The sequence below is a fragment of the Aspergillus pseudotamarii genome, assembly GCF_009193445.1.
Source record: "Aspergillus pseudotamarii strain CBS 117625 unplaced genomic scaffold BDV38scaffold_12, whole genome shotgun sequence".
Classification (NCBI taxonomy): domain Eukaryota; kingdom Fungi; phylum Ascomycota; class Eurotiomycetes; order Eurotiales; family Aspergillaceae; genus Aspergillus; species Aspergillus pseudotamarii.
The window spans coordinates 542,460-561,829 of record NW_022475026.1 but is presented as its reverse complement, the minus strand read 5'-3'; the positions used below and the strand labels follow the sequence as shown (position 1 = coordinate 561,829).

At 47.3% G+C, this 19,370-nt stretch overlaps 6 protein-coding genes across 6 annotated transcripts; 3 read left to right on the top strand and 3 right to left on the bottom strand.

The window, feature by feature from the left end:
• Positions 1–2,564: 2,564 nt before the first annotated feature.
• Positions 2,565–7,800, bottom strand: BDV38DRAFT_269319 (plasma membrane calcium-transporting ATPase; the record flags this gene model as incomplete). The annotated part of the gene is made up of 7 exons (XM_032056950.1): positions 2,565–2,895; positions 3,001–3,380; positions 3,447–5,831; positions 6,489–6,528; positions 6,596–7,314; positions 7,376–7,459; positions 7,531–7,800. 7 exons carry the CDS (start codon positions 7,798–7,800, stop codon positions 2,565–2,567), a joined length of 4,209 nt encoding a protein of 1,402 aa, XP_031916415.1.
• Positions 7,801–8,376: 576 nt separating this feature from the next.
• BDV38DRAFT_269318 (uncharacterized protein) lies at positions 8,377–9,769 on the top strand (the record flags this gene model as incomplete). Its single annotated transcript, XM_032056949.1, has 3 exons — positions 8,377–8,790; positions 8,855–9,639; positions 9,700–9,769. 3 exons carry the CDS (start codon positions 8,377–8,379, stop codon positions 9,767–9,769), a joined length of 1,269 nt encoding a protein of 422 aa, XP_031916414.1.
• Position 9,770: 1 nt separating this feature from the next.
• BDV38DRAFT_28770 (uncharacterized protein) lies at positions 9,771–11,442 on the bottom strand. Its single transcript, XM_032060920.1, has 4 exons — positions 10,988–11,442; positions 10,827–10,910; positions 10,002–10,741; positions 9,771–9,934 (listed from the first exon to the last, which is right to left on the bottom strand). Exons 1-4 carry the CDS (start codon positions 11,228–11,230, stop codon positions 9,898–9,900), a joined length of 1,104 nt encoding a protein of 367 aa, XP_031916413.1. The 5' UTR covers positions 11,231–11,442; the 3' UTR covers positions 9,771–9,897.
• Positions 11,443–11,729: 287 nt separating this feature from the next.
• BDV38DRAFT_280345 (alpha/beta hydrolase) lies at positions 11,730–13,259 on the bottom strand (the record flags this gene model as incomplete). The annotated part of the gene is made up of 4 exons (XM_032059288.1): positions 11,730–12,570; positions 12,637–12,745; positions 12,800–12,938; positions 13,062–13,259. The coding sequence occupies 4 exons, from the start codon at positions 13,257–13,259 to the stop codon at positions 11,730–11,732; spliced, it is 1,287 nt and encodes a 428-aa protein (XP_031916412.1).
• A 2,232-nt stretch (positions 13,260–15,491) lies between these two features.
• BDV38DRAFT_240399 (lignocellulolytic auxiliary activity family 11 protein) lies at positions 15,492–16,225 on the top strand. Its single transcript, XM_032053895.1, has one exon. The coding sequence runs from the start codon at positions 15,587–15,589 to the stop codon at positions 16,004–16,006; it is 420 nt and encodes a 139-aa protein (XP_031916411.1). The 5' UTR covers positions 15,492–15,586; the 3' UTR covers positions 16,007–16,225.
• A 301-nt stretch (positions 16,226–16,526) lies between these two features.
• On the top strand, positions 16,527–18,580 carry BDV38DRAFT_240398 (alpha-keto acid decarboxylase family protein). Its single transcript, XM_032053894.1, has one exon. The coding sequence runs from the start codon at positions 16,673–16,675 to the stop codon at positions 18,422–18,424; it is 1,752 nt and encodes a 583-aa protein (XP_031916410.1). The 5' UTR covers positions 16,527–16,672; the 3' UTR covers positions 18,425–18,580.
• The last annotated feature ends 790 nt before the right edge of the window (positions 18,581–19,370 follow it).

The following is a 19,370-nucleotide window of genomic DNA, read 5'->3' as shown; positions in this document are numbered from 1 at the left end:
TGCACAATTTTATACATTGACATGTCTGATTCTCATCGAAAGGGGGTTGAAAAGTTGGAACTTGACGTTGTTGGGCGCCAGAAAAAGTCCAACAACAAAATAGCCGAGGTATGTTTTCCTACTTTGGTTAGGCTGGCCGGCCATTCTATCAGTTGCTTCGAGAGATCATGAAACATCCTCACTGTTTCGTGATAAGTGTTCATCCACATTCCTGTACAGCAGCACAAAAATTCATAACTATGTATATTGTATCACTATAACAAGGGAGAAAGGGGGGAAAGTAAGATAAAATGAAAAAAACACCGGAACACGAAAGTGGGACTGTATTATATTGCTATCTCTAGCTACCATTATATATTTTTCTTAATGCATATTGATAATACAAAAAGAGAAATCTCCTCGGCACAGCGTATTGCCGTAGTTACTCTCAGGCACGCTCGATGTAATTTCACTCCACCAAAAAGCTCATTTCTCCCGATCATGCGCAGCTTAGTTCTTGGGATATTGGTGTTTCCTCACTGTCATCGGCGATACAATGCCTAGAAAGGTTTTAGGGCATATTAGAGACTACTGTCGCTGCTGGTGTGAAGTCATGGACTCTAGATGGTAGACAGCTTCGACTATGAAATCACATACTAGGCCTATGGCCTCGCTGATAGGCAAAGTCCTGCGGCAGGTTTGGGCAAGCCTCATCCAGCATTTGTTTAGCCACAGCCATACGGAAAGGGAGGACGCTGAGCCATCCAACGATACAAAATTACTAGTTTTGATTGCCTAAGGCATTGTTATACTACTAAATGTATAGGAATTTGGATTAAACTAACAAGTACAAGGGAAAGAAGAAGGCAAGCAATGCTAAACTATTATCATATGTTAAGCTAATTTCCGTGAGGGCCTGTGTTTAGGTTAGGCTAAGTTTTATTATTGGAGAGTAAGAGGGGAAGTATGAATATAGTCATCCCCGTGTGGCCTTTCCCAATTTCACTATGGCTTAACCATAGAAGACAAGGATCGAACCTACAGTTGGCATTTTCATGTTAGCATTGACGGCAGGACAGAGGCACTGCCACTGATGATACTGGCTGTCAGCAAGTAGATGAGATTGGATCCTTGGCAAAATACTGTGGAGGTATAGATTGACTGACGATCAGCCTGGACTAACACGAGCCTTGCATGTCTTGATGCGGCATTGGCAAGGCTGTATCTGCCAACACAATCCTATCTAAAATTTACCAACTGTTACTGCGCGAGGCCGATAATACCTCACGCAAAACTCATCTTTGCCCTGTCCATCATGACTTGGAATTTTACCCTCAACCATGAGTAAATTGAGCTTCTCAACCGCAGTTGGGATGCGATTGCCAAAACAGACGCAGCGGATAAGTTTTAAGAAAATAACATATGGTCTATGGTCTTGGATCCTTGAGAAATTTGCATACCACAAGCTAAAACGCCGCACTGACCATGGATTTGAGCTAGTCAGTTTACCTGAACGGTCATCTACCTCAAAGAGAAACCTCAATGGACCGGACGGGTGCGTATAGTGATAGGGACAACTTTATGCATATTGGTTGTGAATTTCGCTCTTACTATCGCCGGTGCTGCAACTGCATACACCAAATTTGGTGACCATGGATTCAGTTAGGCAACCCTCTATGAAGGGTCTTGCACGGCATCAAAGAACTGAACGGTTGGGCTACGCTTGCTTACGAACTTTCTCAGTACGATCGTTCTCGCCACCAGCAGCTACTGTATGCAGTGGCTCACAGCCCCGGCCCGTAAAGGCATTGACCGCGCCCATTCGCAGCGTATCTGGCTTAGTATAGATTTGCGCAGTATCAGGAACTTGCCGTACATCTCCACATGGCGGCATGTTCTCTGGTGGTCCTGCTGCTGACATCTGCCCCACTTCACACCTTGTGTATACTTCACGTTATCTTGTCATCTTCGATTTTTGTTTCCTATTTAGAGGTTATTCTTGGCCGAATCTCAGAAGTTCGAAGGACGCTTCGAGAAGAACCTTGACGAAAGCATAGCCAGCTTTCATTCCGCCGCGATGGATGGCAGACTAGAGCATATTGAGGTAGAGATATGCATGAACATTATGAGTATGTCTAAACATGCGATTACGGGTCTTTACAAAGTCGAGGGATAATTATCCTGTTCTCGAAAGACCTCTAAGCAGCTAACCAGTCTATCCTATATGGCGGTACGGGGCCAGTTCTCGATTCCTCCTTGAGGCTTTCCCCAAGTGGCACGATTGGTAATTGGACAGCTAGTGCTCTTCTTGGGGATACCAATTTGGAACGTGAACGCTACAAAAGCGGATAATACTTTAACGGTCAATGGGTATGAAGTCTTTGTCCAGATTGTTACATCTAACAGACCTGCAGGAGTGCTTCGCCCATATAGTCTGGTAGGAATGACCAGTCCTCAAATGCATGTCGGGAAATACCGTATCTTGTAAACCCAGAAATCTCAACCTGAGAATACAGTATAGTTGAGTTTCATACATTACATTCTGCGTATATAGAGGCTCTTTCCCCCTAGTGACTTTCCATCACTCAAGCACTAACATCATCGTCATCCCTTCTTCTCCGCATGACCTTCAACTTCAAAACGATGAACGACCAAGTAGCCCCCAACCCGTCAAAGACCCACTCAACTGGTTCATCCGGTACGAGTCTAATAACGAAGCCGACCAAGATGGATAGAGCCCCCAAAACAAGCGAGTAAGCCCACTGCGTACCGGTAAGTCTGACGACGGAGAAGACACGGCCTCCGACAAAAATGATTAGGATTTGGCAGCCCATCATGAGGAGAGTGACACATATGAATAGCCAGTTTCGGGATACGCCCTCGAGAAGGTTAATGCTGTTTTCGAGTTGGCGGTTGCTGTGGTTGATCAGTTTGGAACCAGTATTCTTTGCTCTAGGGCTTCAAGATAAAGCTGGGGGTGTGGAGTTGGATACAACACTGATGGAGTATGGTGTAACGTACTTATACATATTAAAAATCTGCATCCAAACGTATGTATTAAATACCGCTGTCTGGAGCCCATCCTTGTCGTCAGGTGTATAGGAGAAGATACTGCTTCCTGCAAAGTGAAGGACAAGAGTCACCGCTAGTTGGTAGATTGATTGCCCTATGATCATCTTCCACATTGGGATTGTGATTAAAGGAGCCGATCTCGGTTCCGGCTTCCGATCTAATACTTTGCGCGATGGAGGGTCGGTGGCCAGTGCCAGGGCTGCTAACGTGTCTTGGAACAGATTTACCCACATGAGCTGTACAGCAGTAAGAACCGACTGTTCATTGGAACTAGCGACGGATGAGACGAAAGCGAGTCCGACAGAGGTGAATGTGATGGTTATTTGGAACTGCGGTCATGAAATGGTTAGCATCACAGTCGTTTCTTAATGAAGAGATTGGGTTTATGATTTTACCTGCAGAAATTTCTTGACGGCATCTGAGACAGCTCGACCCCACATGATTGCTCTCACAATCGAGCTGAAGTTATCATCCATGAGGACAATTGACGAGGCTTCGCGCGCGACTTCAGTTCCGGAGACGCCCATGGAAAATCCAACATCGGCTGCAGTCAGAGCAGGGGCATCGTTCGTTCCATCACCGGTGACAGCAACAGTTCTTCCCATTTCTTTCAATCTACGAACCAATGTCCTTTTGTCTTCCGGGCTAGATCTCGCTAGGACTTTGAGACGTGGAATGACCTCTAGCTGTTGTGAGTCACCAAGCTGACGAAACTCTCGGCCTTCCATCGCAACATCTTCCGGGTTTGTGAGGATACCACATTCCTCGGCAATAGCTTTGGCTGTCAAAAGGTTATCACCCGTCACGATACGAACGGCCACACCAGCTTTATGGCAAGACTGCACGGCGTCCCGAGCACCGTTTCGGAGAGGGTCTCGAATACCCATGACGCTGAGGAAAGTTAGATCTTGGAGAATGTTTTCTATCCTTAATTCTTCAACCTGCTCATCCAGTTGACCAAGGGGAGGCCATACGTCGAAGTCACGGAACAACACGATTATTGTTCTCAAGGACCGGCCGGCATAATCGGCGATTATCTGGCGTAGGCCCTGGGCCATGTCTGCGTTGATCGGTCGTGTGGAAAGCCCCTTGCTTGGGTCTTCAATTGCTTCGGTACACTTGTCAAGCAGCACCTCTGGGGCGCCTTTCACGTATGCACGATACCTGCCATTCTCCAGTTGAGCGACTGTGACCATACATTGGCGAGCATTTTCGAACGGAAACACTTCTACAATTTTCGCATTTGAGCGCTCAACATCAAGTTGGCTCATTCCTAGATGATCTCGAGCGAATATTAAGAGGGCAGCTTCTGTTTTAGACCCCACATATGACTTGATACCTGCTTCGGCACTTTCAAATGCGGTGGAGTTGAGTGAAATGGATTGCCTGAGAAGTGACCTCGTGTCAGGCGCGAGACACCGAGTGTAGTCGCTGGTAGTTGGACTGGTGGACGGATCCGTAGTGTCGTTGTCTACCTGCTGTGGATCAACGAACTTGCCGGTAGTGCCAATCACCCCAGCGACGACTGTCATCTTGTTCTGGGTCAGAGTCCCGGTCTTGTCCGAGCATATGTCTGTCGCATTCCCCATGGTTTCGCAGGCCCTCAACATGCGGACTAGGTTATGGTCTTTGAGCATCCTTGTGGTTGCAAAAGCCAGTGCAAGAGTCACTGTCAGCGGAAGTCCCTCCGGAACTGCGATCACCACGACAGTGAGTGAAATGATGAAGAGATCCAGAAATTGTTGTCCCTTTTCCGCTGGTGTTAGACTACTGTGAGGAAGGCTGGCGAGGAATTTGATAAAGAGGATGATAAATAGCACAAGGGCTGCAAGCCCACCGAAATTGGCAATGTACTTCGCCAACACATTGAGCCGTGTTTGCAAAGGTGTAAAGCCAGGATCGTCATTTAGTGTGAGGAGAATCTTGCCATAACTAGAATTGGTTCCAGTCGCAACCACCAAGTACGACCCGACCCCTTCAGCTACACTTGATCCGGATATTATGAAGGGGTCCAAGCTTCGAGTATCATTGTTCCTTCGAATCGCATCGATAACTTCATCTCCAGAGTGTTTACGTAGGAGATCGGATTCGCCGGTAGCGGACGCCTCATCACATCTGACATGGTAACCCTGGATTAGAACCCCATCCGCTGGGATTACATCCCCAGGCTCCACATGCACAACATCTCCCACAACTAGGTTAGAGATCGGGACTTCACGAGCATGACCGGATCGAACGACCGTCACGTTGCGATCTAACTTCTTCTTGTTCAATTTTTGAAACTTGATTTGCTTCTGAAAATCATTCGCGGCGCCGACAAGAACAATGACAATGATGGCAACGAGGATCGAGACCCCTTCCACCCATTCAACTGGCGGATTGCGGGCTGAGTGCTTAGTCGCAAGTGTCTGGTATAAACCGAGCGCTAAAGAGACAATTGCCGCTCCAGTTAAAAAGAACAGAACATGGTCATTGTATGCCATCCACACGAGCTGGACAATGCTCGGCTGTTTCTTCACCGGAAGATGATTATTCCCGAAGGCCTTTGTCCTGTCCGTGAAGCAGGCATTATGTTGTCCTGTCGCAATTTCCGTTGTTTCGACAGAGTCCGCAATCGTTGATTCATCGACACTCAGTCCACTGTTTCGATCAGTTCGTAGCCCTTTCTCCAACCCGGCAAGACCTCCTAACGCATGGAAGGTCTCTAGGCTTCTAGACTCTATGAGTTCACTGAGTTGCTCTGCCGTGATATCGAAGGTGCCTCTGGGGCAGTCGAAGATCTTAGGGTCGTCTGTATTGGCATCTGGTTTGTCATTCAAGTGTTTCTGACTCCGTTGATGTTAATCCCCTAATCCGCATTCACCAAGGAAGGTATTGCGCGTACCATGATGGTTGACTGCGTGGAATGCCCGCGCGGATTCCGAGATTGTTATCGATATGGTAGTAACCATTCCTAACTTATCGTGAGGGAATGTGTCTAGACCTCGACTGGAGAGACCATGGTCGGTTTGGGGAGATATTATGGTAAGGTTCCTGAAGGTTTTCGGGGTTATTCCATGACGGGGGAAAGAAAAGCTAGAATAAGGAGAATATAAATTGAGGAGCGAAAGACATAGCGTTCACTGTCGCAGTGGAATCTTGCCAACGGGGAAGGCAGCCAAGGAATCCCAGTGAACTCCACTTCATCTCATTACCTTTTTTTTTACGTATTGTACGGCGTACGTATTCCAGTACTGAGTTTTACCCCCACCCCACTTGGAGACGGAGGCCTAATAAGGCTGAGTAAACCACGGGTCTATTGTTTACTCGCTGTATATATCTATCTATCTACTACATACCAGGTAAACGCAAGCCGAAGATTAATGATCATTCCGTTATATACTTTCAGTATAATCCTATCACGCCTTTCAGGCAATTGCAAGGTGATCGGTCGTCACATCCGGATGTACGTAAAATGCGATCGCGATGATCAAATACCTAGGCAACAACGGTCGGGTTAGACAGACGATCATCCCCGAAAGAAGCAAAGAGGAAAAACACTTACGTCCCAATCAGTAACAATCCTTCGAAGTAATTCGACTTTCCCTCTCGAGTCAAGCAGTTCATCACCACCACAGCAAGGGAGAAGCAAGCGGTTTCGAAAGTATTGAACTGCAGAGACATCGGCTGCCCAAGAACCCATCCACACATCACCAGGAACGGGGTCACAAAGAGTGCAATCTGAAGCGTGCTTCCCACAATGACTCCAATGGCGAGATCTAACTTGCCGCCCATGGCAGCATTCACCGTGATAGCAAATTCGCCCGCATTGCCGACAATGGGGACGACAATCATCCCCAAGAAAGCCCGACTGACCCCGTATACCTCCACAAACCCGTCTACGCCTTCTACCAAGTAATCGGAACAGACGGTGACTCCAAGTGTTGCAAGGATCAGAATTATACTAGCGGGAAGGGGTTCTAATTCGCGCTTTTCGTCCGATTCCTCCTCGGTGCTAGCGAAGAGATGGGCGTGGCTCTTCAGCTGGAAATAAAGATAGACCAAGTAAAAAATGAGTAAGACAATCGAAGTGATATGGGATAGGGTGAGAATATAATCGTCTCCCTCGGGTAGTTCGGCGAGAGTAGTCGAGTATAAAGCGGAGGGGATTATGAGCGAGGTGGAAGCAACGATCATCAAAGACGACATGATTTGAGTGACATCGATGTTAAAAGATAGCGTCTCTTTGCCATATCCTCCACCTAGGAAGCAGCATCCTAGAACCTGTAAGAGAATCAGAGTAAGTGGATCAAGTAAATCCTCAGTCCGACTTTGCATCCCTTACCAGAAGAGTTCCAGAAAGAATACTGCCGACCATACTCGATTGAACAATGTTGATCTCCCCCTGAGTTACGGCAGTGATTCCCACCTGAAGAATTGACCGGCATGGTTAGCGACCGTGGCCAAATGTTGAGTAACGGGAAAGAAACGTGAGCTCACGATCATCTCTACCGCATTTCCGAAGGTCGCATTGATCAATCCTCCCACCGTCTGTCCCACACTTTTAGACAACTCTTCGGTTGCAAAGGAAAGCAAAGAAGCCAGAGGGAAAATGGCTAAGAAGTTCAGCATAAACACAGCTGATGGATCCCATCCTCGAGCGCCGGAGAGAATGCCCAGGAAGACAAAAACCAGCATCACATTCGCGTAGCTCGAGAAAAGAGTAACCCGGATGGCGTGCCAGGCATTTTTCTGGACAGCACCAGCCATGATAAGGATGCAGTTGAGGAGGGAGAATATCCACAGGGGGAGGATGGGATTAATTGACTTTCAGTTAATAGGAAGACATTCCATATCGGATGCTCCTCTCTGCCCCCTCAAAGACACAATAATACCCGGAGGGGGTGTGTTCCATACCTTACTTGGTACGTTCTTGTCAATACCGTATATTACCCATGTGGGGAATTTTGATTGGTAGAAATGTGGGTGCCTAGCGATGAAGCTTCATGCTCAGGCCCTGGAGGGTGGAGACGGGACGGACAAGGCAACCAGTGATGAAATGACACTTTGGCCCTGTAGGGCTGAACGGCCCGTAAACTTTCCAAACAGGAACCGTACCAACCTTTCTATTGAGGCTCACCGTATTTCTTGTTACCCTCTTGCCGACATTCGTTGTGTCGGGTCCTGATGACCACCACCACACGTTCAACAGACAATTAAAAAAAAAAAAAAAGAAAAAAGAAAAAAGTAACACTCACGGTTATCGAGAATCCATTTACTGTCAGCGAAGGCGACAACATGCAATCGGTCAGGCACAGACACCAACAGCTACCCCCTTTAGACAGTATGCCTGCTGCCTCGCCGAATAATTCTCTTCTCTCTCCTATTCCCAGTACACCCATGAGAGTTTCCCGCCAACAATGGCGTCCTTTCCACCGAGCAATCGTCAGCATTGGTAGTCACCAGTATGTGAAAGCAATGCTGGCTACAGCCCCTACTGGAATCATCACTGCGATCCTAGGCGGACCACCTCAAGCGGTGCTTTTCCTGAATCTTACGGCATTGATACCACTTATCACTCTGCTCACGATCTCCATTGCCGATTTATCTATAGCGACTGGGCGCGTAGTCGATGAATTGCTCAAAGCGACCGTTGGTAATGCAATTGAACTGATCCTTGGAATTGTGGCCATTAGCAGGGGCCACATGCACATGATTCACTCAACCCTGATAGGAAGCATGCTCTGTTACATGCTTTTGGTAAGTGTTGTATCGCTCTTATCACAGCAAAGATCAGATTCATATCGGTACTAAGATGCTCTAGGTTCCGGGGAGCTGCTTCTGTCTCACTGGTTACGATAAAGAGCATCTCTACTTTGATCGCACCCTAATAAGCATTATGTCTTCCCTCATGGTAGTGGTATGCATGTCTCTTTTGATTCCAACGATTATGGTTACGTTTCCCTCCTTGGATACCACTTCTCCCCAAGCTTCGGTGACTCGACTGGAAATTGTCTTTGTTTCACGTGGGGCAGCCATTGTGCTTCTCATTTTGCTTGGGGTGTTCCTTCTCTTCCAACTGAAGAGTCATGCGTCAATCTTTCATCTTGCCGAAGCGTCCAGTGAGGGCTCTCCAGACAGTCACAGTCCGAACGATCGTGGCGTCGCACTGGACCGTCCAGCGAGAATTTTCGCACCACGAAGCGCTATGATCGCTCTTGCGGTTGGAATATCCTGCTTGACCATGTGCATTATATGCATCGTTGAGAGCTCCGATAGAGTTGCACAAGAGCTTGGCCTTAGCGCGGCATTTCCCACCCTTGTACTGGTTCCGCTTATTGGAAACTCCACCAGATATGTTTCAATAGTCATGGTCTCATGCCAGGGGCATGTGGAATCTGCAGTGCGGGCCATCATCAACAGCATACTGCGTATTGCTCTTCTTGTTACTCCCGTTCTGATTATCTTGGGGTGGGTATTAAACCTACCCATGACACTGCAGATGGATACGTTTGAGGCAACCATGTTGTTCTTGGCTACAATGGTGTTGATTCATGTGATACAGGATGGGAGGAGCAATTACTTCGAAGGACTAATGCTTGTCGGAACGTAAGTCAGCCTGTAACCTATCTATTTTACGATTCGCTAACCAGAGCTTCTCTCGCATAGGTATATCATATCTGTTGCTGCTTTCTATATGCGGCCTGGAATAACCGACACCACGAAGCCCATGCCTTAGTTGAAAATTTGCCATACAGAACACAGGAATGGGAAGGTGCCTTGTGGTGTATATTGCTCATGTCTTCACATTCACCAATGAATCAACACGGTATAGCGATGCTTTGATCAAGTAGTAAAACTAGCCCCTCAGCGGACCCAAAATGCAAGCGAGAGTATCACGTACCTAAGCCAATATGTCAGTCACAAAATCACAGATAAAACCACGAAACACAAAATGGGAAAGAACGTACAGCCCAATCAGCATACTCCCATGAAGATAAGTATACTTAGCGTCCTTCAGAACCTGGTTAACTACTAGAATAGCGAAGAACAGGACCAACGTTTGGAATGTCTCAAAAAAGAGCGTCATGGGCACCCCAATCAGCCACCCGAGCATGACCAGGAACGGGATGGCAAAGAGTCCGATCTGCAAGATACTGCTGACAATGACGCTGATGGCAAAGTTCACATCGCCACCCCCGAACGAAGCGGCAATCACTGCTACACCTTCGGGGCAATTGCTGGTGATGGGGATGAGAATGGTTGCAATGAAAGTCTTGGAAATCCCAGTCGTGGCCGATGTAGCGGGAACACTGGCAAGGAAGAAGTGGGCACAGATGACGATTGAAATACCTGAAGCGACAAGAGTGAGGACAGTTTTTGATAGATCCGGCTTCTCCTTATTTTCATCATTACCACTTTGGTCTTCTAGAGGACTATTCGGTTCTTGTTGAAATAGATGTCTGTGCGTTCCCAGTTGGAAGTAGAGATATCCGGCATATAGCACCAGCAGTACGGCGGATGTTCCACGGGAGAAGCTAAGAACTTGATCGCCCAAGTCCACCGAGGTAAAGGTTGCATATAAAACGGAGGGTAGGATCAACCCCACGGCTGTGACAACCATCAATGAGGATAAGGAACCCGTCTGGGCCATATTGAAATATAAGATGTGCTTGCTATAGGAGGCTGATATGAGACAGCCGCCCATAATCTATACCATGTTTGTCAGTCACAATAAACCTTCTAAATGACCCCAAAATAGACAAAGAAAAGAGAAGAAAAGAAAAAGCACCAACCAAAAGAATATCTGACAAGATACTCCCGATCATAACCGACTGAGCAAAATAAGTATCTCCACTGGCTACGGCCAGAATTCCAGTCTATAAGTAAGGGTAATTAACATGTGGCCCATTCGCGTTGCTGTAACAGATCCAAAATATAACATCGGGAAACATACGCTCAACTCGACCGCATTTCCAAAGGTCGCATTAATCAATCCCCCGACCAAATCGCCAAAATAGTCCGATAATGTGTCTGAAGCGTCCGACACAATAGCGGAAAGCGGTAGAATCGCCAAAAAGTTAAAGACGGAAACAAGCACCGAGTTCCAGTTGAGAAGCGCTGCAATAACCCCGAGGGGAAGAAATAACAGCAGGCTGTTAACTGTGATCATAGCGTATCTCACCGTTGTGAGTGGCATGCGAATAGAGTTGCGGCGAGGATCTTTATATCTTTGCTGAGTAAGTGATGACGGATGTTCAAGGGGATCTTCCTTCGACAATTAATCGAACTGCGGCAATTCATAGGTTGCAATTCCGGGGCCAGGTGGTGGTGTGTTCGATAACATCAAAAACGATGATATCTGGGGGGCGCAGAGTAGGCCGTGAGAAATAAATACCTTGGAGCTGTTCGATACGGTAATTACAATACCATACCGGGTCAGTTGTTGGGTATTGAAATGATCAACAAGTCGACCCTCATCCATGATACTATTTTTGTACATATTGTCATATCCATTGTTTAGGCTGGGTTCCCTGTTGGAGAGGCTGTCAGTATCATACATCTAAGTTAAGCAATCCGTCACACCCATCGCTATTCTCTATAAAATATCATACGAAAGCTAAGTATGCTGTTCCTCAATACAGTCAACCATAAGTTGAACCGTCGTATCTATATATATCTACCATTATTTGGGTGGACTATAACTTGGCCTTTCGCTGGAGCACCGTTGGCATCTGAATAGCCTCAAACCAATCTTCGCCATACACAAGATGATCACGCTGGGTCATTGACGATCGTTTCTTGTTCCACATAAGCTCCGACGCCCTATACTCTTCCATCCCCTGAGCCAGCCAGGCTGCACAATAAGTGGCTGTCTGATTCACGTCCTCAAATGGGAAAAGATGGCCGCGTTCGGGTAGGATAACTTCCTTGACCTGACCATGGGAGATGCCACCACTCCCCCCGACCCCGACACCGCACACCTTGATGGCGTCGCGAAGGTTGTCGATGCCAAGAAATGTCTTCTCTCCCAGGATCCATAGCACAGGGGGCCTCAAGTTGTGAATCTTTGAGAATGTGTTGCGAGCCTCAGGGCGATAGACAATTCTGTTGGCATGGATAGGATCCATATCCGGATGAGCAGAGCGATCAACCTGAGGGTTCCCGCCACACGTGCGAGCCGAGAAATTAGAACGGTAGAGGCCTGCGACTTCCTGATACTTGGTTGTGGTGAGAGTCACCGGCGGCTCGGAACGATTCGTGCCCTCTGGGACCGTGGGATACAGTGCGGTGGGGAGGTCACGGAAACCGAACTTGACCATCAAGTCGAAGCAACGAGGGTCCCAGTGCCGCCATGCCTTTGCATGAGCCGATGCCGCAGCGTTTCTGTTTGGCCAAATGTCGGGTCGCCAAAGAGCATAGTTAACTGCGCCGGGCGGGTCAATTCCGACACCCCGGCCGACCGCTCTCGGAAAGATGGAGGGATCGAGAAAGACAAGGGTCGTAAATAGGCGCGGGTGCATGAGTGCAAGGTTGGCGCTGAGTAGCGACGCTGACTTTCAGCTATTGTGATCATGATAAGATGACAAAGAGAGGAGTCCATACAGGATGTTCCCACCAAAACTATGACCGATTCCAACAAGAGGCCGTGGCATCTGGTCGCGGAAGTGATTGATCATCAGAAGTAAATCTCGGGCAGAATCTATCCACGAACCTAGGTATGGGATTTAGTACGGCTGTGGGTGCTTTCTAGCGACGAATGACTTACAGTCAAGGCTGATCTTGTCTTCATTCAGGACACCACTCATGCCCATGTTTGGGGCATCCGCTATCCATATGCTTCGGATATGAACACCATTTTGTTTTAACCGACGATAGATTTCATCCCAGAGGGGCTCATAAAGTTCCTACCCGTGACTTTAGTATTAGTAAACATGCTCTCAGCCCGTGCGGTTACCAATACTTAAGCTGATCCAAGGCCACGGGGCTCGCATTCCTCCATTACTATCATTCGATGTGGTTAGGCTTACCTTGGGGTACCCACAAGCATGAGCCGCGATCACAGTGATGGCATCGGAAGGGATGCTATGCTTTTGGTCCAGCGGCGTGTATTGCTTGACATGCAATGACAGGACCTCTTCCTGACTTCTAGCAGTGCTTCCAGGATATTCCCGGATATGGCCTGCCGGTGCAGTATGTTCCGTGACTTTGAAGATATCCGTGGACATTGCGAAGCTTTGTGGTTCTGTGAATGTTTGCTGAGGTGCAATCAGGGATTATACAGAAGGATCTGAGCATGTTCCCAACAGCTGCTTTGACTCCGGACTTGCTGCGACAGTGACATGACATATCACATTAAAGATTAGATCAGGAATGAAAAGATCTACATCGCCGCGCACACCGCTATGTTTGAATCATGCTGTGATAAGCAATTGGTTGGATACTCTACGCCATATTGAGTGGTGATATCTCAAAATTTGTCGCATGGTTAGAACCTTTGTTCGGTTTTTCGATGGAAATTTGATCTACATTGTACATACTGTAGAATATTTCCATATGAAGAGCGTTTTGCAAACCTGAGTTCAAAATAAATCTGGGAGATCGGTGACTGGAAGAGTTTATCCCGGACTTATTCTATTACAGCTATGCAAGGGGTACAATTGCGTGGCTCTGGCTTCCGTCGAGATTCCGTGAGACCCAAATCACGATAAAAGATGGAAGCCGCTGTATACCGTGTTTAAATTCCAGGAGAGTGATATTAAGAAGAGAACACCTAAAAAATAACAAACTGCTACCCTATTCAAGAAGACAGGAGACGCTAGTGATCAGATAGATGTTATTCCTGTCAAGGAGTCTGAGATGCCGTAAAAGATGCCCAGGAGGAGTGGAGGTCCCGTGATCAACGCCCGCCTTCCTCTGTTGGCTTAGCTGATGTTCATCCAATTAGGACTAGTCGCTTCTTGCAACATGATCAATAGGTCCCCTCGGCCTGGCTCCGCTCCTTTAATTGCCTTCAGAAATGCTTGGATGATGGTGCCAAATGTCAAACTTTTTCACCTGCATACGGCAAAACGCTTGGGCTCCCAATTGCATCACCGGAATGCTTTTAAACATATTAACTTTGGCAGAGTCGCCAAATTTCCAATATTCCCATGCACCCAGTGGAGTAAAGGGACCGCTACTACTCCAGCCCTGGAGGGACAGGCAGACGCATCGGCTGGAGATAGCCACTAACACCAGAGTATCCTTCAATCTTCTTTTGTTCTGATGGATTCTAGAACTATATTCCATGATATATTATGCAATGGCTAACAAGTCCGGTAGTGTAACATTAGAATGGCACTGTGGTACACTAAGGGACAGGTCCTCGCCCTTGGTTAATCTCCCGGCAATGCAATTAAAATTAATCACCACTGCCAAGCACAACTAAAACCCCCAACAATACTATTGTATGACCTAATGGCTACTTGGAGCTAATACGATGCATCCATTCATTGGTCCGGAGACCAGTCAATTCTGCAGGACCCCGCGAATTGCCGATATCTGGCCATTGTTAAACTTTCTCTTCTCACAAGCCGGATTGGTTCTGTACGGAGCGCTTCGCTGCATTGTCCATCACAAGTCGAAGTATATATCGGCGGCAATGGCCATGAGAGGGCATATCACTACTTTTCTTAGATGGCTTCAAATTACTGAACTGTTACCGTTACTTCGTATCATGTACCCTTCATGGGTTTGAAGAATGCATAAACTGAGAGTTTCACGCTGTGCACCGTCGGAGGATGGCAGCTAGGTAATGAAACGCTCCAACCAAAACAGTTAAGATCGCCGACAAAATATGTCCGTCATTGCTACTCTATAGCAATGTTATTTCATTCACCGTAGACCCATATCGGCGCTAAGTGGGGGATATGTGGCATGAGTATGATTCAAGGGCGATCAGACCCCGGCTGATTATGTGACAGTATACTGCACATCCACTTGAATCCTCCGATAACTTAGATCACAGCAGTGAATGCACTCTCTTCGAAGGAAATAGCGAAACCGAAGAATGTAACTCGAGTTGAATGCAACATGACAGGTCCATATGGCGCCGTTGACACTTCACGATAAATTCAGCTGAGCAAAGTCTCACCGTGGAAGGAAAGGTATAAATATGGCCTGCAGGACGGTCATCGACTCAAAGACGGCAACACCATCATCACAACACCATATATGCAGCTGCTGCCGTCGTGTATAGAAAACCCGCAAGAACAACCATGCACTTCAACTCTATCTTTAGTGTCCTTCTGTCCTGTGGCCTCGCAGCAGCGCACATGCAGATGAGCTGGCCTTATCCCATGCGCAGTCCACTTGACCCTGAGAATAAAGGGTCCGACAAGGACTATGACATGAGCAATCCTCTTGACCAGTCCGGTATGGCGTTCTCCTAATTTCGATATGCATAAGAATGGAATATTTACATGACTTAGGCTCCAATTTCCCTTGCAAGGGCTATCACAAGAACACCCCCTGGCGCGCAACCGCGGAATACAAGGCTGGCGAGTCATATAACATGACGGTGGCCGGCGCTGCCACACACAGCGGAGGATCCTGCCAGCTGTCTCTGAGTTACGACAAAGGAAAAACCTTCAAAGTCATCAAGTCCATGGTGGGTGGATGCCCGCTTGATTTCAAGTATGACTTTACGATGCCGAGCGATGTGGTCAACGGCGATGCTCTGTTTGCTTGGTCCTGGTTTAACCTGGTGGGCAATCGTGAGATGTACATGAATTGTGCGAATGTTGAGATCAGCGGGGGAAGCGGCAGCAAGGAATCGTTTGGAAACGATTATCCGGATATGTTCGTGGCCAATGTTGGAAATGGCTGTTCTACGGTAGAAGGGAAGCACACAGTGTTTGCCCATCCGGGAAAGCAGGTTACCTATGCGGGTGGTCTTGATGCGTCCTCGCCTCCATTCCCCAAATGCTCTTGAAATCACAACCAATGGATGTTACACATTTTTGTACGTGATACACATTGTGAGTATCAGCAAGGTGGGACCATACTGGACTATGGCTATGAAGTGAAATAAGGACCAGTTGATCTGAACATACATGGTACAACCATGTTCACATCAACTCCGATTTTCGTATTGCTACACATCGGAGTGGAGTAGTAGTAGTATATTATTGAGAGCCTGTAGATCCCGTGAGTGACAGAACAGTGGATGTAGTTATAATTGGCCAGGCACTCAAAAGATCCGAGAGCTACGCGTCGTCTCAACCGACGCACCAATCATGAATCGATCGCATGTTGACAACTTAAGTTCATGTACTTATTAGTAGTACTAAGTAGGTATAGTAGTAGTAGGCCGGATGCAAGTTGCGGCGTTGGCGACAACTCGTTGTCCAGATACGGTGTCATGTGATGGGACGTGACTGGACCCTTTCGCCGAGAACAACCGCTTACGGCCGGCTGGGGGCGGACGTGAATACCGATTAAGTAAAATGGATCTCCATCCCCGCAAACCAAGATAAGCATATATAAACCTTCCAGAACCTCATTATCAGCTTTAGAATCTTACACTTCCTCGACCATTTCCTTTATATAGTTACGGACTTCGACGAATCCCCCCACCAACCAACCATATAGCGCTACAATGACCCAAAATTCGACCTCCAAGGGAACGATAAAGGTTGCGGACTATCTGTTCGCCCGACTGTGCCAGCTCGGCATCCAGTCTATTTTTGGGGTTCCGGGGGACTACAACCTCAGACTACTAGATTTCGTGGAGCCATCTGGGTTGCACTGGGTTGGGACCTGCAATGAGCTGAACGGCGCATATGCTGCGGATGGATATGCTAGGATCAACGGCCTGGGAGCTTTGATCACCACGTTTGGTGTCGGCGAGCTCTCCGCCATCAACGGAATTGCAGGCGCGTATGCGGAAAAGGCTCCTGTCATCCACATTGTTGGTACACCCTCGCGTGCGTTGCAGGATGCCCGCACCTTAGTCCACCATACTTTCGCCGATGGTGAATATAACCGATTTGCCACAATGCACGCCCAAGTTACAGTTGCTCAAGCGAACCTCATTGACCCTCGCACAGCGGCAGAGCAGATCGATTGGGCACTACAGCAGTGCCTAGTCCATAGCCGGCCGGTCTATATCCAAGTTCCGGATGATATGGTTGACGTCATGATCCCCGCGTCAAATCTTGAAACAAAGAAGATCGAATTACCTGCCACCCCGAGCCCCAAGGAGGAGACGTCCGTATTGACAACCGTGTTGGAGCGCATTTACTCTGCTAAGCGCCCGTTGATTTTCGTTGATGGAGAGAGCAGGGCTCTGAAAATCCTTCCTCAGGTTAATGAATTAATTAAAACCACCCAATGGCCGACGTGGACGTCAGCCTACGGAAAAGGTCTGGCCAATGAGCAATTAGATAATGTGTATGGTTTCTATGGTGCAAACTACGGCACCGAGCAAGAAAAAGCATACTTTGACTCTGCCGATCTAATCCTTGTACTCGGGCCTCACTACAGCAATACTAATACGCTAGGCTTTGCCACAATCCCCAAACAAGAAGTATCTATCTCTTTTTCGGGCACGACTATTCAGATTGGAAAAGACCTTCACCGCGATTACTCAATCAAGCAATTCCTCACTCAGTTGTTGGAGAGCTTAGACCACAGTCGCATTCCTAAAATTGATGGAGCACCCCCAAAGCTCAAGGGAGACCTAAGCCATATCAACAAGTCCGATCTCATCACACAAGATGACTTCTACCGTTTTGTCGACCGACTCTTCCGCGAGGGAGACATCGTGGCTACGGAAACAGGGACAGCCTCTTATGGTGGGCGCACATTTGCACTGCCCCCTAATACACGGATGTTTTGTGCAGTGACATGGCTATCGATCGGGTACATGCTTCCGGCCTGTTTTGGGGCTGCTCTCGCGCAGCAGGAAACGAACAATTTCAAGCCTACCAACGGCACTGGCACTGCTAAAGGTCGACTGTTCCTATTTATCGGAGATGGCAGCCTACAGATGACAGTACAGGAGATAAGCTCGATTATTCGAGAGAACCTTGATGTGACCATTTTCGTTCTAAATAATGCCGGATATACTATCGAACGGGCAATTCATGGGCGAAATCAGGCATACAACGATATTGCCCCATGGAGACATCTGCAAGCGCTTAGCTTCTTTGGCGGCAGTGAAGAAGAGGCAGCGAAGAACAATTTCAGCGCAAGAACCTTTGGTGAATTAGAAGAAGTGCTACAGTCAGACCAGATCCAGAAGGGCAGTGGGCTTAGAATTGTTGAGGTTCACATGGGTCGGGAAGACTGTCAAGGTCTCCTGAGAACTCTTATGGACAATCAGATCGCACAAGACGCAAAGCAATAAGTCATACTAGGGAGTACTCAGTAGATTATTAGCTATTAGATTAGACTAGAATCCGTTCGAAAACCTTACCTGATCTGAGGTTCGCGCCATCATTGCATGGTAATAATCAGCTTTTGTAATATTTTTCTTTACACAGTATACACAGTGTATGTTTAAAATTTTATGAATCTCTTACTTACTGGCCAGGGTACGTTGCAAGCACTGCCATTGAGGTTCTGCCATTTCCGAAAATTGCACTCAATCACCTTTGTCATCCCTAATACATTCAGGATCTCTCCACGTTTGTAGTGACAGTATAAAAGGGTAGAGTTAGGGAGATCCAGATCTTGTGTATTATCTGCTTTCTTTAATTTAACACTCTTAGAAAGCAGTTGTCTGTGATCTTGGGCAAATCTCGAAGTGCCTTTGTCTGAACAGCCAAGCTTCTCCCTGTAGTCCGTACCTATCTAACTGGCTGTAACGCAGTATTATGATTACACGGGAGACAGAGACCTTGGAAGAGTGTCTAGTCATAAGTTCCTGACTGGTCAAGTATTAACTACAGTTGGATATAGCTATACTATAACAGATATTAGTAGTTATTTGTCGCGAGATTTCACTCTTCAAAGATTAATTAGTGAAGCTTGTTGCCTCACACTACTATTCCCTAGGCTTACTAGGCACTGCAAGTCTAGCGAATGAATTACGAAAGCAAAAGTCCTTGTCCATAGTTGCATGCATAGCCAGGGTGGGAGGAATGGCGCTATACCGGGATAGGGAATCATCCTTCTCGGCCTACTGACAACCGGAATTCTGACCAACCCTAAACTGATGAAAGGACCGAAGGAGCAGCTGATTCAATCTTCCTGCTATCTTACTCATCAAGGGAATGACACGAAAAAGGGAAAAGGCCTAGTGAAAAAAGCAGAGCATTGCGAAGCGGTAAAGCGAGGCGGTCAACATCTCT